At 37.7% G+C, this 14,085-nt stretch overlaps 1 protein-coding gene across 1 annotated transcript; it reads left to right on the plus strand.

Annotated features, from left to right (window-relative positions):
* Window positions 1–228: 228 nt before the first annotated feature.
* On the plus strand, window positions 229–13,995 carry LOC121264891 (la-related protein 6A). The gene is given in 12 exon segments (XM_041168236.1): window positions 229–634; window positions 1,567–1,648; window positions 4,225–4,319; window positions 4,423–4,494; window positions 4,576–4,655; window positions 4,796–4,880; window positions 12,686–12,733; window positions 12,841–12,906; window positions 12,976–13,113; window positions 13,428–13,521; window positions 13,662–13,736; window positions 13,739–13,995. Coding segments are annotated over 12 exon segments (1,125 nt in total). The 5' UTR covers window positions 229–394; the 3' UTR covers window positions 13,789–13,995.
* Window positions 13,996–14,085: the final 90 nt, after the last annotated feature.

Raw genomic sequence — 14,085 nt, forward strand, 5'->3', positions numbered from 1 at the left:
ATTATAAAATGATGTTATTTTTATAAGATATTTTATAAAAATACTCTTCATTTAAAATATAGTTATATAAAATGTTGTAAAAATTGTTGTGTGGAAATTATTTGTCATATTTAAATAGTAAAACGTGAATAAAAAAAAAATTCGAATAGTAAATTAGTAATAAGTGAGTTGTATAACCCTTGCCCTAAATTCCTAAAAGTTTAGATAAGCCGTTGGATTGATGTCAAGTGTCAACCACGTCAGCCAGCAGCCTCCAACGTCAAGTCGATATAAAAGGGGTGCTGGGGGTGGAATTGACGACCAGAGGGAGTTGGGACAAGAAAGGCCGGGCTACAGAGTTTTCCATTTCCTATTCTCAGATCGCCTTTGCTCTCTCCCCTCCTCTCCTTCCCCAATGGAAGCCCGAGAGGGTCCCACCTCCCCCTCCCACTCAGACCCACAGTCTCCGCCCCGAGATCTTGATCCTGACTTCACACCTGTTGGATCCCCAGACCACGACCTCCACATTCCCGAGATCCACGCACTTCCCTCCGATGAAGACCACGACCACGATCACGATCACGTGAAAGCTCCAGATCATCCGGGTGGGGCCGCCGTTCTCACTGATGATCTCAAGCATAAGATCATTAAGCAGGCATGACCTTCAACCCTTTGCTCAAAACTCTTACCATGTGCATTGTGATTTTTGAATCCTAATAAATCCTTTTGCTACACTTTGGCTGCTGAGAAAACGTATTAATTTTAAGTCTTGAGTTTTATACCTTTTTTTGTCAGTACAACAGGGACTTTTTTGAGGATAAAAATAGGCATAGCCCAAGAAAGAAATATGAAGTTCTTATATCGAGAATATTTGAGTTATGAGTTCTCAGAGTTTCTTAGTTAGATAAATGAATTCACTTTATGTTTAGGGTTGAGCTTTTTTCTCCACTCATGGCTTCTAAAGTTGTAATCATTGCATTGATAGGAGCAAAATCCTTGCGAATAAACGTTTACGAGCTGTTACTTAGATTTGCTACCACTAAAAATCGAATTGACCTTTTGAAAGCAAAAATATTGAAATCACAAATTCACAAAAAGAATCGAACTCCCCAGACCGCAACATAGTTGGCTCATTTTTATCGCTTTTTTTCTTCGTTTATTGTTTACATTGATTGAAATTTAATTTTATGTGCAATTTCTCAAATGATTGAATATCTTTTCTAGACCATTTATTTTATGAGACCTCTGAAGTACTTTTGAAACGTTCAGTCACATCAGTAAATTCACTTTGTGTTTGTTGTTTACTACTGAATCCTCAAAGTTTACAACTATGAACACCCAAGTGCTAGATGGGGAGTCCTTGAGACATTTATTTGTCATTTGTTTGTTTTTCAAACCAAAGGCCTTCATGCCAGGTGGCATCTCCCAGCCCTATAAGAATGGGATGGTTTGTGAGGTCACGGTTCAATTCCTGTGAACTAAATAATAAAGAGGAAAGATTTTCTGTATCTTTGCTGCTAGTTCTATTGATTTTAAATTAAAGTACCAAGTCCTCAAGCATCATGGAGCTTGTTCATGGTTTTGCAGGCAGACTATTATTTCAGTGATGAAAATTTGCTAACTGATAAGTATATGTTGGGCTTTATTAAGAAGAACAAGGAAGGTTTTGGTAAGTCCTTAACTTTCATGGTTCGATTTCTAATTTAGCTTTAGCTCTATGTTGATAGTGGTAATGATAATTCTGATTGCACTGCTAATGCATGGCATGTTGTTGTTGTACATAAGTTATTTTGCATGTGTTTTTATGTACTGTAGCATCTGATGCTGCTATATTTTTAAGGCAATGAATTTTGAATCCAAACAAATATGTAATGTTTATGACACTCCTCTTGCAGCTTTAAAGATCTGATGACCAAAATGGGTGCTTAATTTTTTTCTTTCAATAAGTAAGAATGGGTGCTTAATTGGAGGAAAAATAACAACTTTGCAGAACTTAATATGCAAAAACAATCTTTCTTCCAGATATAGCACAAAACACATGTAGTCTGGCACGAGAGCCCTCTTTCAGCCTTTTTCACTTTCTTCTTAGGTAGAAGACTTTAAGACTAGGCTTGGTTTGGATTGAGAGGGGCTCTCAACCCATCTAATCTCATCTCATCTCATCTCATCTCATCATTACAACTTTCGCAAATTTCCACACAAAATATAATAAACAATTCAACTTTTTCAAATTTTAAAACAATAATAATATTAAAAAATAATATTATAACAATATTTTATTCAACTTTCAACTTTTGTCTCAACTCATCTCATCTCAACTCGCTATCCAAACCTAACCTTATTGATATTGCTTATTCCTGCATTTTAATTTTCCCTAACAGGATTTTATATTTATTTATCAGGCTGGTATATTGGAGACTAGATGCACTTGAATCATCCAGTGTCATATTATTCATCAGTAACCGCTAATTCAACCCAATCCCCCCCCCCCCTCCCCCCCACCATCCAAAAAAATTAAAAAAAAAGGAAAGAAACATTTTTGCTGCTAGAAAGACAAGAATAGGGATGATGAAGGTGATGAGTAAAGCAGGTACTTCTGACAGGTTGCTTTGCCTGGATGTTTTCCTGGTGCAGCCAGTTTTAGCTGTGCCGAGCTTCCAGGATTAGTCTGAATGACGTTGCAACTAACTGCGAACTGATTCCTTCCCTGTTCTTATGTCCCACTGTACTGTGGCTAGCAGATTTCAGTTTTAGCTGTGCCAATCTTCTGAGATTGGTCTATATGACTATCCTTCATCACATAGATGCTTTTTTTTTTTTTTTTTGGTTTGGTCTGTCACAAATGTTTTTCCACTTCGAATGGTTGGGTAGGATACTCTTAATTTTCTAAATTATGCTTGTTCCACAGGTCCGCTTTCCCTCAATTCTCTCGTTAATTTGAAATGTAGGTGTTATGTTTGAAATTGGAAATAGATTTGGCAATATAAATCCATTAATTGTGGTCTTCTTAAATTGTTGGCTTTTCTCAAAGAGGAACAGTTCAGACTTTAGATGATCAGAAGGGAGTACATTTCAGATTCATATATTCTATTTTATGATTTTCTCTGTTTTGTAACTTTTGTTGGAGGGAAGATGTTCTTTTAATAGACTTATATGTGCATCAATGATGGATACATGCTACATCGAACTGCTTATGTCAACTCTTTCCCTGTCAATGTTTTAATACTGTTAAGAACTGCCTTTTAATGTAGATGGTCCTCCCATTATGCTTTGGGAGCTCCTCTGTCAATGACTCAATTGGCAGTCTCATATTCCGTTCCTTTGTGGAGCAGCATTGTTGCTATTACCATTTGAGACTGGCCATGAGGCATACAGTTATTCGTTATACTATTTTGTACCTATCAAGAAATTTTTGAGACTGTTACCCAGAGAAAAAATAACTGTTTAGTTGCAATATTACCCAGTCCCTGGATTTTATTGTTTTAAATTACATGCAGAAGCTGAAGTCACAAAAATTTCTCATTTTTTTGGTTGGCTTGATATGTTAAGTTCTTAAGATGTTCTTGTTAGGAAATACTTCTCTTAGTGGAATTTGAAGGTAAATAAAATGTTTTTTTATAAGTAATAAGAGATTTTATTCCCAAGAATAGGCAAATAAAATGTAGATTGTCCAAATCCGGCTCTATCATTTCATGTTACTTGCACATCCAGCAATTGTATGTAAACCTATGAGCGTTAGAGTTCTGATTTGACAAATACTACTAGTATAAAAAGAACTTTTTCCTTGAGCATTTAGGGCACTGTTGCAGACCTTTACCACCACCAATCCCCCCCCCCTCCCCACCCCTGGGTGTGTGGGGCAATTTGTGCCTGGATGGGTGCGTGTCGATCTGGGCATGTTGAAATCTTCAATCACAATGTTCCTGTTTGCATCTTCTCTTTTTCTTAAAGAAGGTTAAGTGAGGGGATCTCATCCCCAAGGTTATTTACAGTTGTTTCCAAAGGGAATGTTAGCCCTTGACATGTATGACATGTGTGAGTTCGTTCATTTATGAAAGAGACAAGATTATGAATGGAAGTCCAAGTGTTCCTCTTCTTTTTCTGGTCATTTGGTTGCCATCTATTTAACCTTATGTTTTTTGTTATGTATGGGTGTATTTCCAATTTCTTTCATGAGTCAATATCTTTTCTAATTTGGCTGTCATTTATACAAACTCTGTTGTTTTTGGCATATTTTCCTTGCAGTCCCTATAGCAGTTATTGCTTCTTTTAGGAAAATGAAAAAGCTCACCCGAGATTATTCATTAATAGCAGCTGCACTGAGGGAGTCTTCCTTCCTTGTAATGCTATTTTATTTTCTCAGTTTATTTTATTTTTAAGTAACAATGGAGTGGTCAAGGTGCTAACAGCTACAATTCAAAACTTCTTACATCACAACTACAGGTAGTGAGTTCAAATGGGAAAAAAGTCAAGCGACTCCACCCCCTTCCATCCACTGAGGTTAAGGATCCAAAGGTATCGCTTTGATGACATTGATATATTTCTCTCAGATGCATTATTTATAGAAATTTTGTAGATCTAATTTCTGGACCCTAGTTATTCACTGTTTTGGTAGAAAATCTACCAGAGGATCATTCAGTAGAGAACATTCAGAGGATATTTGGTGAAGCTGGAAAGTAAGTTTTTTCCCTGTGCTCTTAATAAAATTGTCATTTGGTCGAGTCAGTTTTTTCTTCCTCTTCATTTGTTTGTCCACATTGTCATATTAGTGCATTCTGCATTTTATTGATTGTAGAACTTCATTTTAACTTTCCAGTATAAAGAATATTTGCATCCGTGACCCTCATGCCGTAGAGGAGTCAGCTAAAGTCAGCAAGCCTGAAATGCTGATCAGTAGTAAGGTGTGTAGCTTGAGAGGATGGACTTCAATGTCAAATAATTCATTTACATGATCTATCTACTTTTTTCCTCATCTTAGATTTTTTTAATTTTATGAAATTGTCTTCCCTTTTTCCAATTAATATTCTTTAGTATTGCAAGTATTGAAGTTGCATATTTTTCTTCCAAACTAATTTGGATTTATGATGATTAGCCTTTTCTTTTCTCAAGGAAATTGGTGAGATTTTCTATACATTAATGCAAGTAAATGTGCCTTTTTTTTTTTTAATCTGGGAACAGAGAGCTTGTTTAGGAAATGGCTATGCCAGCCTATGCAACCAAGTTGTTTTTTTTGACAAGTAATAAGAGATTTCATTAGAGACGAATGTATAGGCGAAACCCCTGTACACAGGAAAAAGAAAGCACAATACATTCTAGGATATAGAAAGTGAGATCAGAAAAATCATGAGCGGAAGATCCGTTATTCACTAAAGCTGAAAACCAAAACAGCAAAGAGCATACAAAAAAATTCTAGATATGTTCGAGAGAACACTCTGTCATGAAAATACCGCCCATTCCTTTCCATCCAAATGCACCACATAAGACACAAAAAAATCATCTTCCAAGCAACGCCCGCTTGAGAACAACCATGAAGCCTATTCCAACAAGCAAGAAAGTCAATCACTCTCAACGGCATCACCCAAGTCAAACTGATTCCACGAAAGATGCCATTCCACAAAGCTTTCGCCATCTCACAATGCAATAGAAGATGATTCACAGTTTCCCACTCATTTTGCACGAAGCACCACTCCATAACTATATGAGTATTGTTATAGCCACAAAGAGATTACACAAAAGTAATTCCACAAACTGGCGTTACTTCATGTAGTCCGTTAGATTTGCTTGACAATAAAAATAACTTTACAATCGGACGAACCATATCATGTCACATTAGTTTGTGAGATTACTTTTGTGCAATTCATTTGTGGTTGGAGATTGTAAGTGGGGAGATTAGAAAGTAAATAACGATAAAAATAGGTGGAGAGATTAGAAAGAGTGCTCTTAACAAGAGTAAGGCCCGCGTTTGGATGTTGAGATGGTTTCAACTCATCCCATCTCATCTCATTTTAACATTCAAACACAAACATTTTTTAATTTCAAATTTTTAATTTTTTCATCTAATCATTACCTAATCATTACAACTTTTCAAATTTCCAAATAAAACACAAAAAAAATTCAAATCTTAAAATAAAAATTATATTGTAATAATTTTTAACTTTATAATATTTTTATTTAATTTTTCCAAAATCCCATAAAATATCTTAACTCAAACATGTCACTACTATTCACAAACTATTTCACTATTACTCATAGATTTATTATCTCATCTCAACATCCAAATGAGGTCTAAGTTGAATTCTATCTCCTTTAGATGAATATAGTCGCTTCCAACCAGCTAGCCTTCTCTCAACTTTTTCAACAACCCCATCCCAAATAGCACAAGCCTTGAAAGGTGCCCCCAACGGGAGACCCAAATATTTCATAGGATGCGAGGCGCTTTTACAGCCCAACAAGCTTGCCAAACTATTGATGTTACACATCTCCCCCACCAGAACCAACTTTGACTTACCAAGATTCACCTTAAGGCTCGAAACAACTTCAAAAAATAATAACACAGCCCGTGAGGTTTGAATATGACCACGATCCACATCACAAAAAATGAGGGTATCATTTGCAAAAAGAATATGTGAAAGAGTAATAGACCCATTAATGGCATTACCAACCGAAAAGCCAGAAAGAAACCCCCCAACATTGACCTCCACCATCCGTCCCAACGCCCCCTGATGACAAAAAGGAAGGGAGATAAGGGATCCCCCTGTCTCAAGCCACGTGAGCTATGGAAAAGCCAGTAGGGTTTACCATTAACCAATATCTAGAAACGGGCAGTAGAAACAATGCCTAATCCATGAACACCACTGTAAGACCCCCTACCCTAGGGTTAGGAGTGTCACGTGTTTTTTTACATATAACCAGACGAGATTTCATAATTTAATAAATTCAACTAAATAAATGATTAAAGTCTGAAATTAAATCCAATTGCTTCATCTAAGCTTGGCCCGCCTGCTCGTACCAATCATCCTCACATGGGTGGTTAAAAACATGAAATAAAATTAAAATGAGTCGAAGACCCAGTAAGAAATCCATCACAACGTAAACATAATAAACGTATGATTTTTCATAAAACATTTCATGCTGAGAATTTAAAATCATGATCATTTATATATATGCTAATGTCATGCATGACTTATTTTTAAATTATCTGACTTATCATACTTATCTCACTGGCCAACACACTTAATCCTGTGTGCTAGGTTGTGCACCGGCCCCACATCTTGTGGCCACAAGGGGAACCGCTAATAGTATTTTGGCATCCTATGGTGGACCACGCTTGGGACTATGGCTTGCACGTCCACCCTTAAAATCACATTGGTAGCATGCATCTAAATGACTATCTTATAAAACTTATCTTACACTTAATCATAAGAAAGCTTACGTAACTTGATCATAAAAAGCTTAGATGTCTTATGCAACGTGAGATGCATTACATATATAACATGTACATGATTATAAAATGCTGAATTAAACGTGATGCAGAATGACATGGTCGTGTGCTATGCTGGATCACATGTTTGCATATACCATGACGTGCGTGGTACATAAACACTAGCTTTCAAGAAGCTAACAAAATAACAACAGAAATTCGTTTCGATAATTAGCTTAATTGTATTTAAAATTCAAATACTGACAAAACTATTATTATAATCTAACAATAATTTAATACTAATAACATATTATAATTTGGTAGGGAAAATAACATATAACTATTTAAATACTACTGTCATATCTTAACTTTTAAATTATAGTTTAGTAGGGAAAATATTTTATCAAATTTTGTAACATAACAATGGAGAATATTTAGCTCATGAATAGACTTAACAATACTTAATATTAAAATTCTTTTAAACTATTACTATTGTTTAATAATAATTTAATACTTGATAATATAATTTTAAAACCCTTAAATATTTTCTGTAAATAGTAAAATTTCTGGGCTAACATATTTATTTAATTAAAACCGAGCCTATGTAAAACATAATAAAATGGTTCTGTATAAATAAATATAACTCGGTCCAATAACACACTTGTCTAGCTTAATAATCATTTAACATAACCCAACTCCAATTAAAAATCAAGCCCAGTATAAAATAAACATGGAAACAGGCCGAAAGAATACTGCCATGACTTATAAAGTTGGGTAGTAATGTAATTATACTTAAAACAAAATTTTCAAGATGCTTTACAAAAGCTACACGACAAAGGATTTTAAGGGCATTAGTTTAAAAATGTATAATATGTGGTTGCACTTCTGGAAGGCCAAAACAAAAGGGCACTTGGGTCATGATACTAAAATGCTCATCTGAGAGGAGTGTCGTGCGATGGGGTCTGGGACTCGCCGAGAGAAATGGCTAGGGACAAACGACAATGGTGGCTGGATGAAGGTCAATGGCAACGACTTTCGTGCATGGTGGCAGAGCTCCTAGCGTAAAAGATAGTTCCGGTGCAATTAGAGGGAGAGAGCGATGGAGAAGATAAAGCGAAGGAGAGATTGGCGTGGGCTTACCGGAAAGAGAGGGATGCCTGCACGGTGGTTCTGGGTGGCTAATCTGCTGTTGGTTGATGGCAGGTAATGACCGGAGATTTCTGTGGCAACCTGAGAACTCCAACGCCTTGTGGTGGTCTACGGTGGTGTTTGAGTGACTTGATTGCTCCCGGTTGTGCGAGTTCCGACATACCGCGCACAGGTAGGAATGGAGAGGCCTACGGAGGAGATGGGCGGCACCTTCTAGTGCTTCTTGGTTGTGGGGTCTCACAGTGTGGCGTCCGTTGCAGTTTTTTATGGCATGGAGATGCTCTGTTTTTGTTGTATAAAAACAGAGGCTACGTCAGTATCATGTGGGTTGATTTTGGTGGTTCCCATTGGTTGGCTACTGTGAAGGAGCAAGGTAACTCACTTCGGAGTCGTGGTGGTGTCGAGCATGATGACAACGAGAGTCTTCCATGGCTTGAGTGCATGTTGTCCGTGCGTTGGGAAGGGCTATGGCTCTTCTTCTCCATCCGATTTGATGGTGGGTTGCTAGTGACTGGCTGACTGTAGCTTCCTTCTCGGTTTGGACGTGGAGATCATGTAGTGGAGGTCTCTCTACGTCGGGTAGTTTGTGAAGGATGGGACGTTGAGCGGCAACCATAGAACTTGAAGAAGATGAACGTACATTGCCTTCAAGGTTCAAGGTTCAAACCGAGATTGTGAAAGTTTGTGGGATGGTTGAGCAACACCTTGAAAAATTCTGCATTCCACTCCTTTAAATCAAGCTTCAAAGCTTTGAGCTTACTAGCAAGAATGAAACTACCACATATTTTCAAGCTTAAAATATCTCCAACTCCCATGAATGCTACCACTGTCCAGCAAAATAGGAAAATGGTTTGAACACACCCGATGCATTCTCTTTTCAAATAGCTCCAAGTAATGTGCCTCCCAAGAAGGAGAAACAAGAAAACAATCCAATCTCATCCAGCCATGACTATTAGACCCCCTCCCAAAAAAAAAAAATAGAGGAAGGTCCAAGAGGTCCAAATAAAAAATGAAAATCGTCCATTGCTGGGGAAGAACTAGAATTTCCTGAACATGCACTAGGAAACCAAGCAGTGTTGAAGTCCCCACTCATACACCATGGAATGTCCCAAAGAGAATACAAACCCGCCTATTCCCCCCACAAAAGTCTCCTATCCCTATCTGAATTTGGACCATAAACACCTGTGAAGGCCCACTCTCACCCATCCTCTACATTTTTAAATGAACAAGCTACAGAAAAATTTCCTATACATTCCTCCATAGACTCCACCACCCTTGTATCCCACATCAAAAGAACTCCTCCCGAAGCTCCCATAGATGCCAAAAAGGCCCAACTCTCAAAAGAATTGCCTCACAAGCTACGAATTAAGCATCTACCAATAAAGTGTAACTTCGTTTCTTGAAAACAAACATTGTCAACCTTCCAATTATGTAACAAAGACTTGATATGAAGGCTTTTATTAGGGTCATTTAGCCCCCTAACATTCAAGAAAGAATCTTAGGCTTCATAAAAAAGATGAGACCCCCTCCCTTTCAATCTGTCTTCCTCCACTCCCCTCCTTCATAATTAATAGAGCATTCTAATCTTCTTAACTCTCTTTCTTTTTTAGAGGCTGATTTCAAATCTGAGGAGCATCCAGATTCAATGGCTATGAGAAGAGCTTCGAATTGTTCTTCGAAGCCATCACAAGAGATCCCAACACAAGCCTGTATTTCCTCTACCTTTTTATAAACCCAATTTGACATGACACATGAAGAAGTATGACAAGGAGGAAGTGCTCATGGAGGAATCGGATCATCGTCTTTCCCAACAGAACAATTCCCTTCACACGACCAATTGCAAGTTCGAGACATCAGAAACCTCCCCAATGACATTCGGCTCCGCCCTACCAGAGTTGAGCAACACTTGTGAAAAAAACCCATTGTCCATCCTTGATTGTAGTAAAGCCTCCATTAGAATTAATGGTTGAACAACCAACATGGTAGAGTCCATTGAATGCGAACCCATTACATACGGAGCCAGAGGCATTGATGGGACAGCTTCCTGCACATCCACTGCTGTCCATAACTCAAGACTCGGCAGAATTTCCCATCTTCCATTTCCGGAACAGACGCACTGATTGAGAGATCTACGGGCTCCGACTACGAAGTTTGTGCCGACCCCAATGACGACGGACCAGCAAGCAGCATTGTGGGGGAGGGTGAAAGTTTCGAACCCAAGAACCCCGAAACAGGCCTGATACGAGGCTTTTCTCACCAAACGTGGAGTGGGCCTTTAACCAAGCCATACCAACTTTGTTTGCCCTTATTATCCTCACCTGGCTTTGGGCCCATAAAGGTCAGCCCAACTGTATCATCGGATGCCCGCTTACCCACAACTCTGAACTTGCAACCCACTCCATCCTTCAACGAACCCAAGCCCGTTGCAACCCAACGAAGCATAAAATCAAAAATTTTTTCCCTCATCCAATAGGGTGCTTTGCATGGATCTTCATCTCCATCAAAGGGCGAAGCTTTAGTTAGTGACAAGCGGTAGTTATTCACTTTCTCACGAGTCTCCGTTTCACTTTTCCGGAACTCCTTGCTAGAATTAGCCTCTTCTTTCCTTCCTTTTAGCCTCTTAATCATTTTTTCTTAGTCACACTTTTCTTCCTTATCTCGTGATTGGTTTTAGTAGGACGCTTTTCATTGACTCTTTAAGATTTTTTATTTTCATCGTGAGAATGACAAATGGTGGTAGATTATGGATAAAAGTTGTAAGGTCACTAAGTTTTAAAAATATTTTTTTTTATTGGCACCAAGTGTCCAGGAACAGCGTCTTGACTAATTCCGAGGATGTACAAGCCCACGGCAAGGAGTTTTCCGCAAGAGTACCTTGGGTAATTCAAGGGGAAAATCTCCTAGTCCGATGGCCCCTAGAGATTGTTTGCATCTAATGGGGTTTGAACTTTAGACCTAGGGGAGCGTACCCTCAAGCCCAAGGCTTTTACCACTTGAGCCAACCCCTAGGGGTTAAGGTTTAAAAATAATTATCTAGGGGTTTAGAAATATCTTTTGTGCCAATATTTTACAGTGGACAATTACTCCTGACAGTTTATTGTACCAATAGGGCTTTCAATAAACAACTTTTGAATACATCTTGTGTACTTGGGTTGTGCCTATTCTTGGTAATAAAATTTCTTATTAATTATTAAAAAAAAAACAACTTTTGAAGTTTTGATGTGATCAACGTATGCTTGGTTGCTTTTCTTAAAGGGAAAAATATACTCTGTACTCTCCAACTATCTGGCACTTTAGACTTTGCATCACGAATCACTGGAAACATGTGTAGTGTATTGCTAACCCAATAATGAACCTTTCATAAGGGAAGTGTAAAGACTAACACATCAACCTCCCAGAATTTCTTCTAGAGCATGTTGAATAACTGTATATCGTCTAGGAAGTGCTAGACTATTTTGTGTAAATGCAAGTTAAAGCAAACCAAAGTAAGTTATGTTCATATGTTTTTACTCTAAACTAGTCATGTGAAACTTAATCCTATTGATTAAGATTGAAGTTAATTAATACTGAAATATTTGTTGATGAATATAGTACCGAAATACAGAACACCTCTTTTTTGTTCTTTTGGGGTGGGGGTGAGGAAAAGGGAAGAGGAAAATTTTCTGCAATGTGGTTCACCAACTCATAAATCAAATTAAACGATAAACTTTGCAAACTAACATAAAATTCCCAATGTGCTGCGACCACTTTTTATATAGCATTCTCTAGGTAACGACTCGGACTTTAGTTTTCCTGGCCTGTACGATTGTCCAACGACACCTCGGTAAATAAAGCATAAAAACAAAAATAAGTCATATATTTGGTAAATATATGTCATGCAGTAAAAAGTTACAAGAGTAATGTTATAAACCACACTCTCATCTTTCTATCATCCCACCATGTAAAATGTGGCACTCTCATCAACCTTGGATTATCCTTTATTTTTTTCAAAGAAAAAATCTACAAATTGATGGATAATGCCACCTCATCATAGTGGGATGAGAGTATGATGATGGTGTAGTATGTAGAATTTCCCTAGTTACAAACATTTTATATCCGTAGAAAACATTGTAAAATTTTTCTGATTTTTATATGTAGTTGCATGTCCTGGTGGAGTACGAGACTGTGGAGGCTGCTGAGAAAGCTGTGAGTATCAAGTATCAAATCTTCTTTCAAGAATCTTTTGGCACTTTAGTTTCATTGCTTGATTAATTTATATTGAGGGCTTGACACTTCCCTAATGATTGGATCAGGTGGCTACTTTGAATGATGAGCAGGACTGGAGAAATGGCATGCGGGTCAAGCTTCTTAAGCGAGTGGTAATTAGTATGACATTGCATCTCTAATTTTGGCAAAAACTGGTACTGACATTAGTTTATCTGCTTTAGGTCAAGTATGGGCAGAGAAAACATGCATGGAGGGGGTCTGATTCAGAGAAGAATAGCACCAGCCGAGGATCTGATCATATAGGAGACGAGGAAAATCATAACTTGAGTGAGCATCATGATGATACACCTGATGAAGAGGTCAGCGGTTCCACCCAATTTTAGGCATAAATCAACTTTTCTGTTAAAACCCTCGATAGATTGAGGTGATTTCCAAATTTTCTTTTGAGAGCATATTGTTTGGTGAGTCGGATTGGCTAAATTATGCGCACTTTACTTCTAATGGATCTCTTGTATAAGCCTTGGAGATGCCGTTGTTTTTTATTCTTTGTTTTTAGTCGTTTTGCTCCAACCTTTGATGTTATAAGGCAAGTAGAAGAGAAAAAGCCCTGCGTGGGGAAATAAAGGAAAGGTCTTTATATGTAATTGTCTCTGTTATATCTTCTTCATTGTAGGATGGGGAGCATCTATTGAAGGAGAAAATTGGGCAAAGAGGTCATAATCGAGGAAGATCAAGAAGGCACAATTACCGTGGAATCAATGGGCTGGGTATGTAGAACTGTGTTTTTTTTTTTTTTTTTTTTTTTTTTTTTTTTTTTTTTTTAATTTTTATTTTTAACTTTGCTTCTTTTTCTCTCTTTCGATATTTCGATTAAATTTAACTTGGGTTGATCTTACGTCTCCCGTAGGCCACGGAAGTACTTCCTCTACTCATGCCATTGAAGCCTCAAAACCACCTCCTGGCCCGAGAATGCCTGATGGAACTAGGGATTCACATTGGGGCGTGGTCGGCCTCCCATTTCCAACCAAAGTTAAAAGAAAAGTAAGTGCTTTAATACCCAGGTGGAGATTAGCTCTCAGTTTTCCGATAATGCGGTGATCTGAGAGTTAGAAATGGGTGTCTGAACATGTGATTACATCGTAAATTCGTGGATATTTTAAATATGTGAGGATGTTCTTGCTCATAAAACTCTAGATTTAAATCATGAATGTCAGATTTGCTTGTAAGATTGTGATTGAAAAGTAATACAACCTTATACGACAGTGTTTTCAGCCCACGTTCACTGCTTTGACATGGTGTGAATACATCAATTTTTCTCTCTTACGGATCAC

The sequence above is a fragment of the Juglans microcarpa x Juglans regia genome, chromosome 5D, assembly GCF_004785595.1.
Source record: "Juglans microcarpa x Juglans regia isolate MS1-56 chromosome 5D, Jm3101_v1.0, whole genome shotgun sequence".
Lineage (NCBI taxonomy): Eukaryota > Viridiplantae > Streptophyta > Magnoliopsida > Fagales > Juglandaceae > Juglans > Juglans microcarpa x Juglans regia.